Source organism: Bubalus bubalis, chromosome 20 (genome assembly GCF_019923935.1).
Source record: "Bubalus bubalis isolate 160015118507 breed Murrah chromosome 20, NDDB_SH_1, whole genome shotgun sequence".
Taxonomy (NCBI): domain Eukaryota; kingdom Metazoa; phylum Chordata; class Mammalia; order Artiodactyla; family Bovidae; genus Bubalus; species Bubalus bubalis.
In genome coordinates, this window is record NC_059176.1 from 35600947 (window position 1) to 35622863 (window position 21917).

A 21917-nucleotide genomic window follows, 5' to 3' on the forward strand; every position below is an offset into this window, starting at 1 on the left:
CATTTGCTCTTTTTTGCTTTTGTTTCCCTTGCCTGAGGAGAAATAGCCAAAAAAGTATTGCTAAGACCTGACCAAAGAGTGTACGGCTTGTGTTTTCTTCTAAGAATTTAATCGTTTCTGGTCTTGAATAAGTTTGAGTTTATCTTCGTGTATGCTGTGAGAAAATGTTCTAATTTTATTCCTTTATGTGTAGCTGTCCCGTTTTGCCAAAATGACTTATCAAAGAGACTGTCTTTTCTCTATTTTATGTATCTTGCCTCTTTTGTGATATAAATAGACCTTACACGTGTGGGTTCATTTCTGGGCCCGCCATTCTGTTCCATTGGTCTATGTGTCTGCTTTGTGCCACTTTCATACCATTGTGATTACACTAGCTTTATAGTGTAGTCTGAATTGAGGGAGCATGATGAACAGTGAAAGTGCTAGCTGCTCAGTTGTGTCTGACTCTTTGCAACCCCAGGGACGGTAGCCCACCAGGCTTCTCTGTCCCTGGAAGTTTCCAGGCAAGAACACTGGAGAGATAGCCATTCCATTCTCCAAGGGATCTTCTTGACCCAAGGATAGAACCCCTGCTCTTGCATTGTAGGCAGAGTCTTTACCATTTGAGCCACCCCGGAAGCCTCAGGAAGCCTGATAACCCCATCTTCATTCTTTTTCCTCAACATCGCTTTGCCTCTATGGGGTCTTTTGTTGTTCCAGATGAATTATTTGTGGGACTATTTGTTCTACTTCTGAAAAATGACATGGGTGTTTTCATACATATTGCCTTAACTGTAGGTTGCTCGGAGTAGTTCACTCATTTTAGTAATAATAGCTTTTTCAATCCCTGAACATGCAATATCTTTCCATTTATTGGAATTGTCTTCAAATTCCTTCAATCAGTGTTTTACAGATTTTAGAGTATAATACTTTCATGGGTAAATTTATTCAAGTTATTTATAAATTTTTATTGGAATGTCATCCCCTTCTCCTCCTGCCCCCAATCCCTCCCAGCAACAGAGGCTTTTCCAATGAGTCAGTTCTTTCCATGAGGTGGCCAAAGTACTGGAGTTTCAGCTTCAGCATCATTCCCTCCACAGAAATCCCAGGGCTGATCTCCTTCAGAATGGACTGGTTGGATCTCTTTGCAGTCCAAGGGACTCTCAAGAGTCTTCTCCAACACCACAGGTCAAAAGCATCAATTCTTCGGCGCTCAGCCTTCTTCACAGTCCAACTCTCACATCCATACATGACCACGGGAAAAACCATAGCCTTGACTAGACGGACCTTTGTTGGCAAAGTAATGTCTCTGCTTTTCAATATTGTATCTAGGTTGGTCATAACTTTCCTTCCAAGGAGTAAGTGTCTTTTAATTTCATGGCCGCAATCACCATCTGCAGGGATTTTGGAGCCCCCAAAAAATAAAGTCTGACACTGTTTCCACTGTTTCCCCATCTATTTCCCATGAAGTGATGGGACCGGATGCCATGATCTTCGTTTTCTGAATGTTGAGCTTTAAGCCAACTTTTTCACTCTCCACTTTCACTTTCATCAAAAGGCTTTTTAGTTCCTCTTCACTTTCTGCCATAAGGGTGGTGTCATCTGCATATCTGAGGTTATTGATATTTCTCCCAGCAATCTTGATTCCAGCTTGTGCTTCTTCCAGCCCAGCGTTTCTCATTATGTACTCTGCATATAAGCTAAACAAGCAGGGTGACAATATACAGCCTTGACGAACTCCTTTTCCTATTTGGAACCAGTCTATATAGGATTCACCAATTCCACACCTGGGTATATCCAAAGTAAAGAAAAGCACGAATTCAATAAGTCATTAATATATGCACTCCAATGTTCAAAAAAGTATTATTTACAAAAACCAAGCTATGAAATCAAGCTCAGCATCCATTAACAGATGAATGGATAGAGAAGGGGTGGCACACATATACACACAATAGTATATACTCAGCCATAAAAAAATGAAATTTTTCCATTTGCAACAACATGAATGGACCTATAAAGTATTAAGTTTAGTGATATCAGACAGAGAAGGATAACTACTACACATTTTCACTTACATGTGGAATCTAAAATATAAAACAGTTGAACAAATTGAACAAAATACAAACAGACTCATAGATACAGGGAACAAATTAGTGGTTACCAGAGGGGAGTGGGTGGAGACAGAGACAAGATAGTCGAAGGGGATTAAGAGGTACAAACCAGTAGGTGTAAAATAAATAAGATACATGAATATAATGTACAGCGCTGGGAATGTAGTCAATACTATATAATAACTTTATATGGAGTATAAACTATAAAAATATGGGGTATGACATTGTACAGCAGAAACTAATACTGCGAGTTGCTATACTCTAATTTTTAAAAAGTGACTAAATGGAAAAGAATTTATATCAGTTTCTTACATCGATTATTGACGATTTAAGGCAAAATAGTATATGAGGCATATAGTGGTGAAATGTATGACAAAGATAACTCAAAGGGTGAGAAGGAAGTCGAGTGAAAATATACCATACGAGGTTCACATATGAGTGAAAAACAAAGTGAAAGCATTAGCTGCTCGGTCCCGTCTGAGTCTTTGCAGCCCCATAGACTACAGCTGCCAGGCTCCTCCGTCCATGGGATTTCCCAGGCAAGAAACCTGGAGTGGGTAGCCATTCCTTCTCCAGGGGATCTTCCCAACCCAGGGCTCAAACCCAGATCTCCGGCATTACAGGCAGATTTTTTACCATCTGAGCCACAGGGGAGGCTGAGGGCATATCCTTCAATGTAACAACTAAAATAATAGGTAGATAGATAACGGAAAGCCAATAAAGAAGCCAAAATGAGACATCACAAAATGGAGCAGAAAAGCAGGGCAGAAGAACAGAGAATAAATCACACTGTGTTCCAACAAGAACTTTCATAGTTTTTAGCTCTGATAGGCTAACCTTCTCCCTTATTACACGTTTTTCATTTGGACAAAATTTCCCTAGTGATTCTTTCATGTTTATTTTCCACTTAAATTTTAGAAATTATCTAGAACTTGTGGAACACTAGGAGAAAAAATTCAATAGCTTTCTTTTAAAAATCACATTATATATATTATTTTTATAAACATATTCATATATTAACTTGGGAGAATCAGTACATTTTTGGTGTAGATCTATTCTATTTGAGAACTAAGAAAATCTTGCTATTTCTAAAAATTTCTTGTGTTTTTCAGAAGCAGTTTAACATTTTGCATGAATAGGTTTTTCACAATTCTGGTTAAGGTTTTCCTCAGCTTCATACCTATATTTGGTACTTCTGTAACAGATTTTCTTTTAAATTATATCTTAAAACAGGTTATTATTATATATGTGAAAGGTACAGGTTTCCTTTTACATTGGAAACAATCTCAAGCTCATAAACAAGTTGCAATCGCGATGCAAAAAGTTTTCCTCTCCAGAACCGTTTGCTAGTATAAGTTACTGAAACGGCACTCTATTGCTTCTCAAATACTATAGAACGTAATTCGTACAACCAAGGACATACGTAGCCACCATCCAACCTTCAGACCCAGGAAGTTAACACTGATGCCACAATCATCATCTAATCCTCAGTGAAAAACCTAGCTCAGTAGCCTGAATAAGTTGACTGATCAGCATGTGCAGAGATATATATATATAACCGATCTCTCACCCATCATCCCCAAGGGCATCCCCTGATTCCCGCGCCCCAGGATCTGGTGACGCACATTAGGTGGCCCCTTCCTACCAATGCCCACCTCACCTTATTTGTCCTGGTCTGATAAATCCCACCTGATTGCCCCCACCCCCGAGAAGGCCCGTAAACCCCCCTTGCTCAGAAACCACCCATCCCTTGTGTGAACACCCTCCTTATCCCACGTGGACATTGAATCTCCGCCTCACTTGTATTCTGTTACCTGATCCAGGATGCCCAATGCAGGGTGTAGGGTGAGAAGTGTGTCCCCACAGGAGAGAGGCCAGGTGTGGACACATGCTCACCCGACGTGGGCTTGGCTTGGACAACATGCCCTGGTTACCTGTGGCTCCCCTGCCAGAATCCATATTGACAGTGGGCTTTGTTTCTTAATCAAAGGTTTCATTGCTTTAGAAGAGACTTGAGATCAAGGTGTTTAAGGTCCCATGATGTTTTCAATTTTATGACTCTCTCCACCTTTTCCATTATTGGGACATGGCCAGGATAATTTGGTTAGCAACTTGTATAGGGACATCAGAATGCCATTCTCTGGGTAGTGGTGGGGGAATTCTGCATTGCCTCCCTGACACCCACTCTCACTTCACGTGGAACTCCCATCCCACAGCCTCTTCTTCCTTGACTGCAACACTCCCGCTGGGAGATGAAATCTAGGGCCCTTCCTTTTTAATCTGCTGGGACCTCTTGATTGCCTCAAACAGAGGGATATGGTGGAATAGATGCCATAGGACATCAAAAGTCAGGTAATTAAAAGAGCCCAGCTTGTGCCTGGCTTGTTTCTTAGCAGATGCTTCTTTGGGAGAAAGCCAACAACATGTCATGTGTGAGGGAGACTGACCATCCCAGAAACAGAGATGACTTGAGGTGCCTCATGGAGAGAAACCAACATGCCCAGTGAACAGCCAGCACCATCCACTGGGCCTGTGTGAGCGAGACGTCAAGTAATTCAGCATCCAGGCTTCAAACCTCCCTGATACCAAGAGGAGCAGAGGAATGCTATCCACACTGGATCCTGACCAAAACGCAGATTCATGGCTAAAACAATGTTGCTGTTTTGAAAAAAAAAAAATACTCAGTCTTTAATAACTGGAATAATCTTTCTTCAGCATCACTCTCACACACCATCCTGTATATACCACACCATGGTTCTCACCATCCTGTTTGACCAAGACGGCTTTGTCTCCTCCACCAGAAGTGAGAGATCTTACCTCCAAATTTCTCATACAAAGAGGCCTTAATACACATTCACCCTGGTGACCAAAGAGAACCACAGAAATGAAGACATTCTATGTTATGAATCTCTCATCATGGGACCCAGAATGCTGGGGCTCAAAGATCTGGTATTTGTTGATACAACGTCTCACTACCTCTACTTGTAGTGATTTTCTTGCTTTCTGCTGAGTGATGGCACTAAGCCAAGAGCTTATGGGTGCTTCTGTGGTGACCACTAAGCACACACTCCACTCAGACCCCAGGTCAGACAGAGGTGTGAGGCTTCAGAGAAATCTCAAGTGATAAAGCCACAACATAGGCGGAGACACTGGTTAAAAGGCCACATGGAAGTAGCAGCTGCTCAGATCTGGGCAGCTTTCCTGCAGAGATGGTCCTGCTGCTCCTGCTCCTGGTGGCCCTTCTGTCCCCTACCGGGGAGGCAGGTGAGTGACGGTCCCACCCTCAAAGGCCCAGTCCCACCCCACACGAACAGACCTGCCCAGACGCTACTCTCATGCACAGCCTGGGCCTGGTCCATCTAAGAGAATTTCTGAACTCAGGGAAACCTTGATCCCATCTCCCCTGTTCAAACTTTGGCTCCATTAGCACAGCAGGCAGGCTGGAGTCTTTCTTTCAGGGAAAATCATCGGGGGCCACGAGGCCAAGCCACACTCCCATCCCTACATGGCGTTGCTTCAGGTCAAGACTTCAGGGAAATCTCACCGCTGTGGGGGTTTCCTCGTGCGTGAGGACTTTGTGCTGACAGCGGCTCACTGCCTGGGAAGGTGAGGAGCAGTGCGGCCCCGCCCCTCTGTGGAGCCCTCCCGGGGAGCCCTCTTAGGAGCTGCAGACCTGTGCCTCCAGGTAACACAGGAAGCTATTCAGAGGACAGGGGAGCACTGGGGAGGGAGGGACAGCCAATGCCAGTCGTGCATGGAGAGAAGGGACTGGTCAAACCTGGAACATAAGGAAGCCAAGGTTGTGGCCTGGAGCCCACAGTGCAAATGTGAGAAATTCATGTTTTCCTTAGAGACAGTCAAGCTCAAGCAGGACTGAACCCACCCTCCGTGGACTTCAGGAACTGCCACCCTGCCCAGGCTGCCAGGGAGCAGACAGTTGAGAGATGCTCAGCCCCAGGGCCCACCACCTAGAATTTCGCCACACCCTCCCCCTGCCCCGCCCCAAGTTTGGCCCTGTCCCAACTGTGCTCTTTCCTCCTGGCTCCTGGACCAGTTCTCCTGTGACGCCGCCTCTGTTTCTGCTCTCTGTGCAGCTCAATCAACGTCACCCTGGGGGCCCACAATATCAAAGAACAAGAGAGGTCCCAGCAGGTCATCCCAGTGAGAAGACCCATCCCCCACCCACGCTATAATAATAAGACTTGGGCCAACGACATCATGTTACTGCAGGTGGGACACATGGCTGCACTGAGTATGGGACCCTTCCATCCAGGGTTCTGCATCCCCCATGAACCCATTCCTGACCCTCCTCCTGTACAACCCCTCCGTGATCCCAATGCTGAGAAGAAGGCAACCCCATTACTGTCCTGCCGCCTCTGTGGGCCAACAGTAGGTGAGAATGCTTTTCCTCTACCTTCAGCTGACTAGGAAGGCTGACATTACGGATGCAGTGAGCCCCATCAACCTGCCCAGGAGATTGGCGAAGGTGAAGCCAGGGATGATGTGCAGTGTGGCCGGCTGGGGGCAACTGGGGGTAAATATGCCCTCTACAGACAAACTACAGGAGGTAGATCTTGAAGTCCAAAGTGAGGAGAAATGTATCACTCGCTTCAAAAACTACATCCCCTCCACACAGATATGTGCTGGAGATCCAAGCAAGAGGAAGAATTCTTTCTCGGTGAGACCCCCAGTGTTATCCGTGCAAAACCCTGGGCCCAACTGAGCTGGGACGATGGGTGGCTGTGGGAACAAAGCCCGCCCCTGTGTCCCCAGCCTGTCCTCCTATCTGGACACTGTCCTGTGTCCCTGGGGTGTGAACACTGCCCCACAGTCACAAATGGGTGGAGGTTTCCTGCAGGAGGAGCAGCAGGATTGTCAATGCCAGGATGAAACCTCAGGACCAACAAGGCCCTGATATCAGCCAGGACCTCTAACTGAGCCCACCCACTCCAGGGTTGCAGGGAGACCAGACCTGAAGAAGGTGAGCTCAGCCCTTGCTCTCTCTACCCACAGGGTGACTCTGGGGGCCCGCTTGTGTGTAATGGTGTGGCCCAGGGCATTGTGTCCTATGGAAAAAAGGATGGAACACCTCCAGATGTCTACACCAGAATCTCCAGATTTCTGTCCTGGATCCAGAAAACAATGAGACGGTACAAACGCCAGGGATCGGTGTGACGTGTCCTCGGGATGGACCCCTCCATCTTCCCTGGGATTGGAAGCATTGGTCAAAGTGTGTGGAGGAAGGTTGCCTGGAACTTAATAAACATTCATCTCTTGAAAAGAAATCACTGATTGCTCCATTATTCACAAATTCGTTAGGTACCTTCTCTGTCAGGGAAACATCTGTTCACATTTCTGATCTGTTAGCAGCTTCCGCCTCCAGCACATACACTGCTCCTCCCACCCCTCCCTTCCATTCTCTAGAATAAAATCTTCTGCTGTACCTACAGCCAGCTCCCTCCAGTCACATGTCCCCAGTGCCAGCTCCCCCTCAGGCTGCCCGTGAGCTCCATCAGAGAAGGGAGACCCCTCCTCAGGAACACAGGACCCCCTGGTCCACGACCCTTGTGTCTCATCCATATGCCCTCCTTCTCGTCAATACCTACTTCCCTCCCCCACATCCCAGAGTCCAGGGGGCAACAGAAGAGAATCCAGATTTGGAAAGGGGACCACCTGAGAAACTCTGGGGTCGAGGGGGGCACTTGTCCACCCTAACAGAAATGGGGGAGGTTTACAAAGGTGTGGCTCACCCCATGAGTGTTCCCTCCCTGCATCAGAGCAGGCAGAGCTCAGAAGCCTGAGAAAATTCCAGGAGGCCTTCAGTATTCCTAGGCCCAGCTTGAGTGCCTGTCACAGCCCTGTCTTGGGGTCCTCGGCCCAGGGCCCTGTGCAGCGTCTGGTGTCCTGAGGGCACATCCTCCTTCAGCCCCAAGTGACCTTGAGGGGGCTCTTCCACCTTGGGCTGAGCCAGCCGCTCCCACCTTCATCATTCCCATGTGTGTTTGCGCATAAATATATTTATCTCCAAAGAAACTCACTCTAAAGAAAATCATTGGTTTCAAGGTATCCTAAAATTTCAAAGAGTATCTATAGCCTATAGTTATTGGGTACATTTCTTCCTGTATTTTTTTTTTAATCAATTGCTGAAGTTTTAATGCAAGGTTCAGAAGAGCAACCTTAGTTTTAAGACATGCAGTTTAAGGAGGGCTTAAGAGAAGTGGTTTGCTGAACATTTGAATGGAGAGTGAGCTTCAACTATTGCAAAATGTGTTCTGGTAGAAAGCAACACATATTCATCAAAATGCATTCCTCATAAATGGAACATAGTCAACACGGTGCATGCAAGTGTGCTAAGTTACTTCAGTCGTGTCGGATTCTTTGTGACCCTATGGACGGTCGCCCTCCAGGCTCCTCTGCCCATTCGTCATAGAAAGACAACTAAATACGGACATATAGATGAGAAAAGTAAACGAAGTTCAGTTCCACCACCCCCGTTCATCATCATTAATGCTTAAGCATATTTCCTTCCACTAATTTTCTATTTATTCATAAGATGCTCTTGCTTCAACTCCCTTGGGGTTGGTTGTTTAGAGCTCCTCATGCCATCCTTTCCATTCCTCTTTCTTTTCTCCTCATACTGCTGAGAATGTGGGGGTCATCTGCACATGTTTAGCATGGCCTGGCCCAGAGACATCAGATATATGGCTCTCTGGGCTCTGGACAGGGAATACTTAGCGGGGAGTAAGTATTAGAATATGGGCATCTGTTTCTCCTTCACCACTCACCAGTCACCAGCATTTCTGGAGAGGAAGCCCCTCCTGACTCACAAACACCCTGATTCGGGTGGGATAGACTCTGTCTCAGCTTGAGGGGCGCAGGATACCTCAGCACAACCCAATCATGTACCTCATTGCCGAAGGACCCGGTGATGGTTTTTTCCTGGTTCAGTGAATATCAAGTCTAGGACTTTATGTTCAAAAGTTTCTGATAAGAAAGGCTCTCTATGTTACAGAATACTTATATTTAAACAAGAGATTCTAAATCCTCCAAAAATGTGAGGCTGGAACTCTGACAAGATATGAAATAGGGTTGCTGTTTGGGCCATTTGGCTGAGTCCAGGCCTCTCTGCTCCTAGAGCAAGTGCAGTCTCTGCCTCACCCTTGGCCCAAGCAGAGCCCCACGCCGTAGTCCTCACGGACGTGTCCTCTGCCCATAGATTCTAGGTCTCCTCCAGCCCCTGAGCTTCCCAAGTACAGGAGCCAAGTCGCTGAATCCCTGACACTCACCTTTGGGGTAATTCTTCATGCTTTCCCCAGAATTAAAGAAGACCCAAGAGGGGAGAAATGCAGACCCTCCTGATTCAGTCACTGAGGGCCTCTGGGGATCCAGCTCCTCCCCTGGCTGCAACACAGCCTCCACTTTCTTGCTGTTCCTCTTGCTCTGTGACTCAGCAGTGGGGGTGCAAGGGTGGTGACTGTGTCATTCTCACCTATCCCACAGCAGAGAACATGGGCACATGTGACATGCTCACACCCGGCTGGGGGGAGCACAGCTCTGGGGGGTCTGTGGGGGCACTGAGCCTCCCCTGCTTCCTTCCCCTGTGCTTTGTGTCTGGAAGGAAGAAACCCCAGCAGCTCTGAGCTGGACAAATCTTCTGGAAGATGCAGCTACTCCTGCTCCTGATAGCCTTTCTTCTGCCTCCTGGGCTGGGACAGGTGAGTGACTGTCCCCATTTCTGACAGGGTAGCCCATCTCAGTAAACCTCCCGAAGTCCTGGCCCTTCTGCTCAGCTCCAATCTGAACCAGCTCCCATCCCAACTGAGACTACAAGTTCGATGCTGCATAGACATTCAGCAAGGATGGGTGGTAGGAAGCAAGCTTTCACTAAAAGCTTTTGTAGCTCTTAACCTCTCTCTCACCACTGGTAAAGTGGGTTGTGCATTTGCTGGAGGATGTGAAGCTACAAAGCACAAGTAAGAAAATTCCTCACTCTAGCCAGGAAAGGACAACTCAGACAAACCATCCACAGCACGGGAGTTCTCAGTGGACCCAGCTTAAGAACCAGAGAAACTTCTCAGTTTCCCCGCCCTTCACTCCTGCCCAGGAGAGGAGCCCAGGGTGTGACTGGTCAGAAATGGCTAGATGGCAGCACCCAAAGCTCTCTGGGTGTCGTTACTCTTCCCCAGGCCCTAAGCAGTTCATTTTCTGCCCCAGTGTCTTTGGCATGTCCTCCCCCATCCCTGTCGTCTTAAATCCCACCAGTACTATCCCCACCAAACCTCAGCCAAAAGCTAATTGCAGGCCATTCAGGCGTCCAGTCAACAGATGTTTACTGAGATCCTCAGATGCGTTATGCCCTAGGACATGAGGATTTTAGAAAACCCAACTCCATAAACTCATAGGTGGATTATCAGAAAATGGCACCAATCAGGATGTTAGCAGAGGCTCAGAGGGGTCCAGGAGACTCCATGAGAATGAGGGCTCATCAGGGGGTCCCATCCATGATCTTCTGGGCTCCACCCTCTGGAAGGCACTCTCGGGCCCCTCCATATGTGTGTGTGACTCAGGATGTGGAGAACAATACTGAGGTTTGGGGTTCAGAAAAGGTTATCCCACTGCAGTGAGAACCTGGGGGACTCTCCCCTAGAGTCTGTTGGGCACTGTCGACCCACCTTGACTGCCACCTTCCCGAACCCCCCTTCTAACCATAGCCTCTCCCATCTCCCCATCTTTCAGCCTTTTCTTTCAGAGGAGATCATTGGGGGCCACGAGGCCAAGCCCCACTCCCGCCCCTACATGGCTTTGGTTCAGTTTCTGGATGAGATGAGTTGGAAGAGGTGTGGCGGTGTTCTCATACAAAAGGACTTTGTTCTGACAGCTGCTCACTGCAGAGGAAGGTGAGGGGCAGTAGCCAGCCTACCCTACCTGAGGCCTGGGCAGGGACCCGTCCTCTCCCCAGGAGCTGAGCACAGGGGTACCCCTCCTTCACCCCAGGATCCTGGAAATCAGGACCACAAGAGCTCATCAGACAAGCCATCTTATGAGCAGGACTAGGATGATGGAAAGCTGAGAAACAGGACAAGAAAGGTTTTGAGGTCAGTGGGTCAGAGGTGAGAACAAGAGACAGGGTTGAGAAGGCTTGACCCACAATGGCCAAATAAAGCATCAGAGAAGGATGAGAGTGTGCAGTGAGAGCCAAAACCCAAACTCAGAGTCACTTCACAGTATTGCTGAGAAAGCTCCCGGAGCCCTGCCCTCATGTCCCTGAGAAGCACAGGGCTCAGAGTCACTCAGCCCCAGGACTGTCTGTCACCTCAATTGCCCCTCAGCTGCTGCCCTGCCTGGTGTCAGCTGCCTGTCACAGCTTCTGGGCTGTATCTCCAGTGACCCCATGATCCCCACACCCCTGCCTTGGTCTCTGTGCAGCTCAATCATCGTCACCCTGGGGGCCCACAACATCAAACAGCAGGAGAGGACCCAGCAGGTCATCCAGGTGAAAAAAGCCATCCACCACCCAGACTATAATCCTAAGACCTTCTCCAACGACATCATGTTACTGCAGGCAAGGAAAACTCCCCACTGGCCCTGCCCTCCTGGGATTATATCATTGCCTTCCCAGGATCTCCTGCCTCTTTATTCCTTCCCATCCTGGCCGCCTGACCAGTCTCAGGGGGATAGGTGGGAGATGGGGTCCATGCAGCCTCATCATGGCATCCAGGCCAGAGGACCACCGGCTGAGCCAGACTCTGTCTCTTCCCATCAGCTGGAGAGAAAGGCCAAGCAGACGTCAGCTGTGAAGCCCCTTAGTCTGCCCAAGGCCAAGGCCCAGGTGAAGCCAGGAGAATTGTGCAGTCTGGCCGGCTGGGGGAAGGTGGCCCTGGGCACTCCAGCCACCACCCTGCAGGAGGTAGAGCTGACGGTTCAGGAGGATCGGGTGTGTGAATCACTCAACCCCAGGAACTACAGTCGGGCCACCCAGATTTGTGTCGGGGACCCAAGGAAGGTGAAAACCGGCTTCAAGGTCAGTTTTCCTGCATCTAAGCACACAGACCCGGGAGGTGTGGGTAGGGCAGAGGCCATATCCTCAGCTGAGAATTTCGGCTGCCTGGTCCTTGAATCCAATGTTTTGCTTTTCTTTTCCCTGAGTGGCTCAGGAAGCATCAGTCATCCCACAGCTGTCTTATCACCAGAGTTTCCAGGAGAAAATTGACAGAAAGGTAGACTTGAGTCCAGCTGCTAAGAACAGAGTCAGGCTGGAGCCCCAGGACCAGGAGGTGACCAGGCCTCCCTGGGCCTGGGTCTTCCCCACAGCCCCTGACTGAGACCACACAGCCTGGGCGGCAGCGAAGAGAGAACCCCAAGGAGGCCTGCTCAGCCCTTATCTCTCTGCCCACAGGGTGACTCCGGTGGACCCCTCGTGTGTAAAAAAGTGGTCCATGGTATTTTCTCCTATGGAAAGATGAATGGGACACCTCCAGGAGTCTTCACCCAGGTCTCACACTTCCTACCCTGGATAAAGAGAACAATGAAGCACCTCTAACAGCAGCTTGAGACTGTCCTTTCTCTGCACTGACCATTGTCCTGGGGCGGCAGCAAGAATCCCACAGGGATTGGCAGTGGGATCACAGGGCCATAATAAATGGGATCTCCAAAGCGATGGTGACTGAATTCCTATTTATTCATGGACCACCTTGATACATAACCACACTGCTCCAGGACACCCTCTGCTGTCAGTTCTGGGTTTTACTTCCTCCTTCCTCCCTAGCCCTCTGCTTCTGTTTAGGCACTAAGTCGTGTCCCACTCTTTGCGACCCCATGGACTGTAGCCTGCCAGGCTCCTCTGTCCATGGGATTTTCCAGGCACAAACACTGGAGTGGGTTGCCATTTCCTTCTACAGGGGATCTTCCTGACCCAGGGATCAGATCCTCGTCTCTTGCATCTCCTGCTTGGCAGGCAAATTCTTTACCACTAAGCCACCCTAGGCCTTGCTCCTCCCTAAATCCCATGCTGTCTGTATAGAATCTCATTGATTCCTCAATAAGAAATCATTGAGAAAATGATCTGGTGCTTAGCCAAAGCAAGAAAATCTCTTTGGTGCTTAGCCTTCTGCCAGGGATGAATCTAAAGGGCAATTCATTAAAAAGGACAAACTCTCCCCAAAATGGTCCTCTCTGGGTGTTAGAAATTTCTTACCTTCTCTAAGCCAAACACTGTCACCAACCCCTCAACAATTTAGCAAAGAACAGGTCAGAGGAAGGAGAATAACTCCAGGGACCTAGCAGGTCAGTAGGTCATGCCATGGGCACTCAGATTCCTGTTTCCAGGGCCTCTCCCTCCCCTGTGAGGGCAGGCTGATCCCATACTGGGACTGTCTAGAGCTTAGGAGGTGCGATGTTCCCATGATGGCCCTCAGCCTCACCCAGGTCCCATCTCCATACCCTGCCCCAGGCCCAACACGGGACTCAGTCAACCTTGCTCCCTGTGTATCGTCCCACACCAGCCCCTGTTTTCCACCCAAGTGCCCTAGCCACCAGCTCCTTTCCCTTCCCGCTCACCTGGATTTGAGCCACTGTCCCTGCCATATCTAACCTCCCAACCAGTACCTTCTGCTTATCAGAGGAGCCAGGACCCACCTCCCACCTGGGAAGGGCCTCCTCAGGCCCTGGGTCCAGCCCAACATCCCCCAGGGGGATGCTATAGCATCATGAACCCGGAACTGCTTGAGGCTATATATTTCTTTAAAATGATTTCCAAATATTTTTACATTATTTCTTTCTTTGATCTAGTGATTTTTATTTCTAGGACTTTAACCAACATAAGATCTAAAATGTGTGTGTTTATAGGGGGGTTACTCACATAAATGTTCATCGCACCATTATTTAATAATAGACCTCAAATTAGAATCAGTTATTAATGTCCAAAATAGGAAGATGGTAAAATAAGGCATGCTTGCATTATACATTAGGCAGTTGTTATTATCTACATTATCCACTACTCTAGAAAACCAGGCTAAGAAAACAAAAGAACAGAAACTAGGCAGAGAAAACAAAAGAAAGTAAACTAGGCTAAGAATATTAATAGGAGAATCATTTTTAAAAACTGAACAAACACTTGGGGGAAAGTGAAAGCTCACTAATTAATTAATGCAAATTGAAATATGAATAATCTTTACTTATATGATTGGAAAGGATTGACACAAACGATACTAGTGAGATTTAGAATAGACACTGAGAAAATGCAGTTTGACACCTTGCACACAAATAGCCTTAAAAAAGAAAAAAGAAAAAAAAGAAGAATCTGATGTAGCCATCAACTATACCATGAAAAGTGCAGAAGGTGATGCCCAAAAAAGTTACACAAGTCAAATCTTAAGAAATACTAATTAACCCAGAATTAAATGGGGATTTGCTTTTTAAAATTTTTCATCACTTGGAACACAGTGGAAATTTTAAAGTCATGAAAGAGAATTACAATAGCTACAGGAAAGAATGGTCATTAGATTTAAGTCAAAAGTAGATTAAGAGCTGTACATACTACAGTCAATTTTTGCTTATACATACATTTTCCTTTTAGGCTTTTTTCCTTCCTACACAACCATTTATCTAATTTTTCTACATTTATGTATGATTTAGATAACTTAAGTGTCTTTTTAAAAATACGAAAGAGATTCTAAAATGATCTTCAAATTAAAATAAATAAATTTAAATTAAAAAATAAAAGGCATTAAAAATTGAAAAAAAATAAAATGATCTTCACTAACAGTTTTTTTTAATAAAATGAGGAAAATGTTTGTTGAATGAACTATAGGATTCAAAACTGAACGTATTGTAACCACACCTATAAAAAAGAAACATGTAGAAAACCTGGATGGAAATAGATCTGTTAACAGTAGTCAGTTAAATGGTGCAATTAAGGCTGACATTTTTCTTCTTTGTGCTTTTAATTTAGTCACTATTTTAAAATGCATCATTCATAAAATTATTGTATTTTTTTAAATCTCATGTTAGAAAAAGGCAGGGTTAAGTAAGCTGGCAGATGTGTTAGTTAACTAACTATTCTAACAGATCAATTTTAGCATTTCATGGCTGGCACAATAGAATTCTCTCTTGCTCAGGGACAGTCCCAAGTGAATATTCCTGGAGAGCAGTGCCCACGCTCATGCTCAAGTGTCCTGCTTTGGGCAATAAATTACATAGTCAGCCCAAAGCTAAGGGATCCAGACTCGGTCCCCGAAAGACGCTTTCAAGTTCCCCATGTTCATCTGTGCCAAACCCTGGAAAGGGGAGAAACTACGGTCAAGCATGGGAGTTGCTGCAGCTCAGGATGGGGCTCACAGCACCTCACTCACCTCCCGCTTACAATGACAGACACGCCTGTGCTCAAGGGAGATGGGCAGCACAGTTGACCTATGTCCCCCAGCCATAGGTCACATGATCTGGTTTTGCTAAACTGCCAGATCTTCTCTACCACAGCACTTAATCCTGTTTGCTGTTTAGAAGGATCATGGCCCTCAGTTTTTTTCTGCTTGTCTTTATAGAAAAATCAGATTTAAGTAGATACATTTTCATTTTTGCTTTTGCTTTTAGATTTTTATGTCTTTTTATCGAAGTGCAGTTGATTTACATTATTTGTTTTAGGTGTATAGCATAATGATTCAGTATTTTGCAGATTATACTCCATTTAAAGTTATTACAAGATAATGGCTATAATTTCCTGTGCTGTACAATATATCCTGGTTGCATATCTATTTTGTACATAGTGGTTTGTGGCTCTTAGTCACATACCCCTAAATGCCTCTCCCCTTCCCTCTCTCCTTTGGTAACCACTAGTTTATTTTTCATATCTGTGAGTCTGTTTCAACTTTGCATATACATGCACTTGCAGTATTTTTTAGATTCTTCATATAAGTGATATATAGAATTTTTCTTCAAAATTATTTCACTAATCTTAATATTCTCTAGCTTCATCCACATTGCTGCAAATGGTGGAATTTCATTCTTTTTATGGCCAAGTAATATTCCATTGTATAGGTACACCGCATTTTCTTTATCCATTCATTTGTTAGTCAGCACTTGGGTTTCTTCCAAATATCGACTATTGTAAGTTGTGCAGGGGTACATGTCCCTTTTCAATTAGTGTTTTGTTTTTTCTGGATATATACCCAAGATTACAATTGTTGGGTCATATGGAAGTTCTGTTTTTATCTTTTTGAGGAACTTTCATACTGCTTTCCATAGTGGCTGTACCAGCTTACATCCCCACTTACAGTTGTAGGAGGGTTCCCTTTTTTCCATGTCCTCTCCAACATTTGTTATTTGTGTACTTTTCTATGATAGCCATTTTTGCAGGTATGAGGTGATATGTTATTGCTGTTTTGATTTGCATTTCTGTAATAATTAGTGATGTTTAGTATCTTTTCATGTGACAGTTACTCATTTGTGTGTCTTCTTTAGGGGAAAAAAATGTCTATTCAGGTCTTCTGCCCATTTCTTGATTTGGTTAGTTGTTTTTTCGATATGAGTTGTTTGTATATTTTGGATATTAATCCCATGTCGATTATATCATTGGCAAATATTTTTTCCCATTTCATAGATTGCCTTTTCTTTTGTTTAGTTTGTTTCATTTGCTATGCAGAAGCTTTCATGGTTAATTAGGTCCCATTTGTTTATTTTTGCTTATATTTCTTTTGCTTTAGAAGATAAATCCAAAAAAATATCGTTACAATAGGCAGTGTTCTGCCTATGTTCTCTTCTACGAGTTTTATGGTTTCAGTTCTTACATTTGGATCTGTAAACCATTTTGGGTTTATTTCTACATATGATGTGAGGAAGTATCTCATCTCGCTTTTTTACATGGAGCTGTCCAGTTTCCCAGCAATCCTTGTTGAAAAGGTTATCTTTCTCCATTGTAGAGTCTTGCCTCTGTTGTCATAGATTAATGGACCATAGGCGTGTGGGTTTATCTCCTAGATTAAACGGACCATAGTTGCGTGGGCTCTGTGTCCTGTTTCATTGATATATCTGTCTGTAGCATGCTTCCCAGGTGGTGCAGTGGTAAAGAATCCACCTGCCAATTCAGGAGATGCAGGAGACCTGTGTTCCATCCCTGGGTCAGGAAGATTCCCTGGAGGAGGAAATGGCAACCCACTCCAGTATTCTTGCCTGGGAAATCCCATGGACAGAGGAGCCTGGTGGCCTACCATCCATAGAGTCACAAAGAATCAGACACGATTGAGTGACTAAGCATGCAACACCAGTATTTGGATTACTGTAGTTTTGTAGAGCAGTCTGAAGTCAGGGAGGATGCTAACTCCCAACTTTGCTATTTTTTCCTCAAGATTGCCTTAGCAATTTGGGGTCTTTTGTGGTTCCATGTAAATTTTAAGGTTATTTTTTCTGGTGCTGTGGAAAATGTCATGGGTATTTTGATAAGGATAGCATTAAGTCTGTAGATTGCTTTGGGTAGTAAGGTCATTTTAACAATATTAATTCTTCTGCTCTAAGAACACCAGATATTTTTTCATTTCTTTTTATCATCTCGAATTTCCTTCATCAATGTTTTATAGTTTACTTCCTTGGATAAGTTTATTCTTTAATTTTATTCTTTTTGATGCAATATAATTGCATCTATTCTAAATAGATTTAAATTGCTTCCTATTTTAAATAGGATTGTTTTATTTTCTCTTTATGATAGTTAATTGCTGGTGTGTAGAAAAGCAACAGATTTCTGTGTATTAATCTTGTATCGTGCAACTATGCCAAATTCATTTATTAATTCTAATAGTTTAGGGATGGAGACTTTAGGGTTTCTATATGAAGTATCTTGTCATCTGCAGTTCTACTTCTTCACTTCCAATTTAGATGCTTTTTTTCCCCTTGTCTTATGCTGTGGCTGATACTTCCAATAGTATGTTAAATAGAAATGGGCATTGTCAACTGAGTTTGTCTTAAATGACCTTTATTATGTTGAGATATGTTCCCTGTACACCCACTTTGCTAAGAGTTTTTATCATAAGTGGATGTTGAATTCTGTCAAGTGATTCTTCCTCATCTATTGAGATGATCATGTGATTTTTCTGTACTTGTGATAACATGGTGTATCACAGCCATTGATTTGTGAATGATGAATTGTCCTGTGTCCCTGGAAAAAAACAACTGGATCACATTATATGATCCTTCTTATATGTTGTTGGGTATGGTTTGTTAATATTTTGCTAAGGATTTTCAAATCTATGTTCATCAAAGCTACTGGCCTATAATTTTTTTTTTTTTTTGGTAGCACCTTTGTCTGATTTTGGTAATAGGGTAATGGTGCTCTCAGGCTTCCCTTATGGCTCATACAGTAAAGAATCTGCCTGCAATGCAGCAGACCCAGGTTCGAGCCCTGGGTATGGAAGATCCTCTGGAAAAGGGAACGGCAACCCATTCCAGTATTCTTGCCTGGAGAATTCCATGGACAAAGGAGCCTGGCAAGCTACAGTCCATGGGGTCACAAAGAGTCGGACACGACTGAGCAACTAACACTTTCACTTCACTTTCAATGATGCCCTCATGCAATGAATTTGGGAGTGTATCTTCCTCTTTAAACTTTTGGAATAGTTTGAGAAGGATAGGTAACAACTCTTATATGTTTGGTATAATACTCTTGTGACATTGTCTGGCCTTGGACTTTTGATTGCTAGAAGTGCTTTTATTTAGAAATTTGATGTTACTACTAGTAATCAGTCAGTTCCAATTATCCATCTCTTCTTGACTCAGTCTTGGCAAGTTGTATCTTTCTAGAAATTTGTCCGTTTCTTCTAGGTTGACCAATTTGCTGGCATATAGCTGTTTGTCGGAGAAAGCAATGGCAACCCACTCCAGTACTCTTGCCTGGAAAATCCCATGGATGGAGGAGCCTGGTGGGCTGCAGTCCATGGGGTCGCTAAGAGTCGGACACAACTGAGCGACTTCACTTTCACTTTTCACTTTCATGCATTGGAGGAAATGGCAACCCACTCCAGTGTTCCTGCCTGGAGAATCCCAGGGACGGGGGAGCCTGGTGGGCTGCTGTCTATGGGGTCGCACAGAGTTGGACACAACTGAAGTGACTTAGCAGCAGCAGCAGCTGTTTGTAGTATTTGCTTATGATTTTTTGTATCTCTGTGATGTCAGTTGTTATTTCTCCTCTTTCATTTCTTATTTTGTTTACTTAGGTCCTCTCTCTTTTCTTCTTGGTGAGTCTGGCTAAAAGTTTATTAATTTTGCTTGTCCCTTAAAAAAATTAGCTCTTGGTTACATTGATTTTATTTCCATTATTTGCTTTATTTCCTCTCTGGTCTTTATTACTTCCTTCCTTCTCCTGACTTTGGACTTTGTTCTTTTTCCAATGCCTTTTGATGATAGGTAACTTCACTTATTTGAGATGTTTCTTGTCTCTTGAGGAAAGCCTGTGTTGCACTAAAATTCCCTCTTAGAGTTGCTTTTTCCATCTCATAGATTTTGGAGTGTTGTGTTTCTATTTCATTTGTCTTTCATTTCACATGTGGTGGGAAGACAGTCATGGGGGCAACACAAGCTAATCAGTAGAAGTACCCCCAAGGAGCTTCCAAAACATCCTTCTAAGAGTGATTTTAAGGCAGCCCTGAGGATTTCCAGAATGCTTCAGGAATACACTGGTCTCCTACAAAGTCAAGACTAACTACGTTGGTTTCTGACCAAAGTAGCAGCAAAAAGAGGGAAGGGGAAGTGACCCAGCACCACGTGACAACTGCCTGCCTGGAAGACTTGGACTGTTGGTGGCGTTGGGAGCCAGGAAGGAGGTGGGAAACACCCTGCTAGTGTCCCAACAGCCCAGAGAAGAAAAACACATTTAACTGACGGAAATGTAATAAAACAGCCCGAAGCAGATGTAACTAGCTATGGATATTGTGAAACATATCACCATCCTATTTGTTCAAATATCACTTTCAGTCCAGTTCAGTCACATTTCATCAAAATACAAAATAAAAACATACGTCCCTCTCTCTACCATCATATATCCCCTCTCTACCCAAATGGTCTCTCTAATCCCTAAACTCTGGCTTTTGTTTCTCTCCACTTTGATGTCTAAGTCATCATTACATTTATTAACGATTAATACTTCTGTATACAGCATTGAAAATATTTACCTATCATAAAGTTATTATTACATTTTCAAATACATATTCACATTTGGATCCATAATCCACATAAAACAGATTATTGGACATGGTGTGAAATAAGGGTCAAGAAGAAATATGTGTTCTTAAAGGATATCATAGAGGCATTTATTGTCCTAGAACCACTTACTGAGGAGTAAAAAGAAAAAAAAATCTTTTCCCCACTATCTGCCATAAATCCTCCATCATAAACCAAGCATTCAATATGTGTGTGCTGCTGCTGCTGCTAAGTCGCTTCAGTCGTGTCTAACTCTGTGCGACCCCATAGACGGCAGCCTACCAGGCTCCCCCGTCCCTGGGATTCTCCAGGCAAGAACACTGGAGTGGATTGCCATTTCCTTCTCCAATGCATGAAAGTCAAAAGTGAAAGTGAAGTGACTCAGTCATGTCTGACTCTTTGCCACCCCATGGACTGTAGCCTACCAGGCTCCTCTGTGCATGGGATTTTCCAGGCAAGAGTACTGGAGTGGGTTGCCATTGCCTTCTCCCAATACGTGTGTATCAGTGTCTAAATGTGTGTGGAATCTCTATTTCCTGTCCATTAGTCTGTGTGTCTATGCCCCTATCAGTACCACACTACCTTCATGACTGTGGCTTCATTTGCTACAATAAGACTTCCCATCTTATTCTCATTCTTCAAGTCTTGGCTAATATTGGCCATTGGTTTCTCCATATTTGTTTAGAATCAATTAAGTTCTATGAAATACCTCTCAGATGCAATGAATCCTATAGAACACTTTTTGGAGAATTGACTTTAAAAAAATTTTTTTTCTGTTTCAAACACCACCATGGAATATCTCTATGCTTAGGTCCTATTAAGTGTCTCTTCTTATAATTTTATACATATTTTCACCAAGAGGTCATGCACAACTTTTTTTAGATTTATATTTAGTTATTTGATAATTTTCATGATTTAAATGTTAACTTCCTCAAAATTTCCAACAGTATTATAGTATTTATCAAAATATAAATAATGTTTAAGTTGGTTTTATGGCCCAGCAAATTTGTCAAACTGCCTTATTAACTGTAATAGTTGAGCTGCAAGTTCTTTGGCATTTTCTACATACACAATAGCATCTCAAATATTCAGTTTTATTTCTGCTTTTCATTACCTTATACCTTTCGCTTCTATTTCCTGCTTATGTGCACTGTGTAAAATCTCTAGTATAAATACTAAAGAGAAATGGTGATTATGGCTATCCGCATGTCCTTATATTGTTTCACTCTAAAGCAAAAACACTGTGTGTTTCAACATTAGTATAATGATTGCTGGGGGGTTTTATGGAGACATTTTATCAGGTTAAAAACATTATTTTTTATTTATACTTTGCTTGAATTTTAATTAATGAACTTCAGCAAGTGCTTATTTGTTCATTTCAATTGAATAATCATATGACATTTCTCCTTTTATCAATCAATGTGTTGTTTTACAGCAATTGGGTTTGAATAAAAAGTCACCCACTCCTAGGATAAACCCAAATTCGTCCTGATATATTACTTTTCCTTGTTGAATTATTCGACATACCTCAATATTCAAGTGATATTAGCCTGTAATATTCCTTTCCCATATTGTCTTTATTGGGTTTGGCATTGAGGCTTTGCTAGTCTCATAAAGGAGATAGGTAGCATCTCCTCTCTAGAAGATATT

General features: G+C 44.1%; 2 protein-coding genes across 3 annotated transcripts; both read left to right on the forward strand.

Moving 5' to 3' along the window:
• Positions 1–3702: 3702 nt before the first annotated feature.
• LOC112580796 (duodenase-1-like) lies at positions 3703–7375 on the forward strand. Its single transcript, XM_025271019.3, has 5 exons — positions 3703–5354; positions 5549–5696; positions 6185–6320; positions 6511–6768; positions 7104–7375. The coding sequence occupies exons 1-5, from the start codon at positions 5300–5302 to the stop codon at positions 7263–7265; spliced, it is 759 nt and encodes a 252-aa protein (XP_025126804.3). The 5' UTR covers positions 3703–5299; the 3' UTR covers positions 7266–7375.
• A 2240-nt stretch (positions 7376–9615) lies between these two features.
• LOC102399505 (granzyme H) lies at positions 9616–12747 on the forward strand. Of its 2 annotated transcripts, none has more exons than XM_025271023.3 (5): positions 9616–9805; positions 10827–10987; positions 11517–11583; positions 11854–12111; positions 12487–12747. In XM_025271023.3, exons 1-5 carry the CDS (start codon positions 9752–9754, stop codon positions 12628–12630), a joined length of 684 nt encoding a protein of 227 aa, XP_025126808.3. In that variant the 5' UTR covers positions 9616–9751; the 3' UTR covers positions 12631–12747. The 2 variants fall into 2 exon arrangements, with proteins under 2 accessions (XP_025126808.3, XP_025126807.3); XM_025271022.3 differs by having other exon boundaries at positions 9621–9805; positions 11517–11652.
• The last annotated feature ends 9170 nt before the right edge of the window (positions 12748–21917 follow it).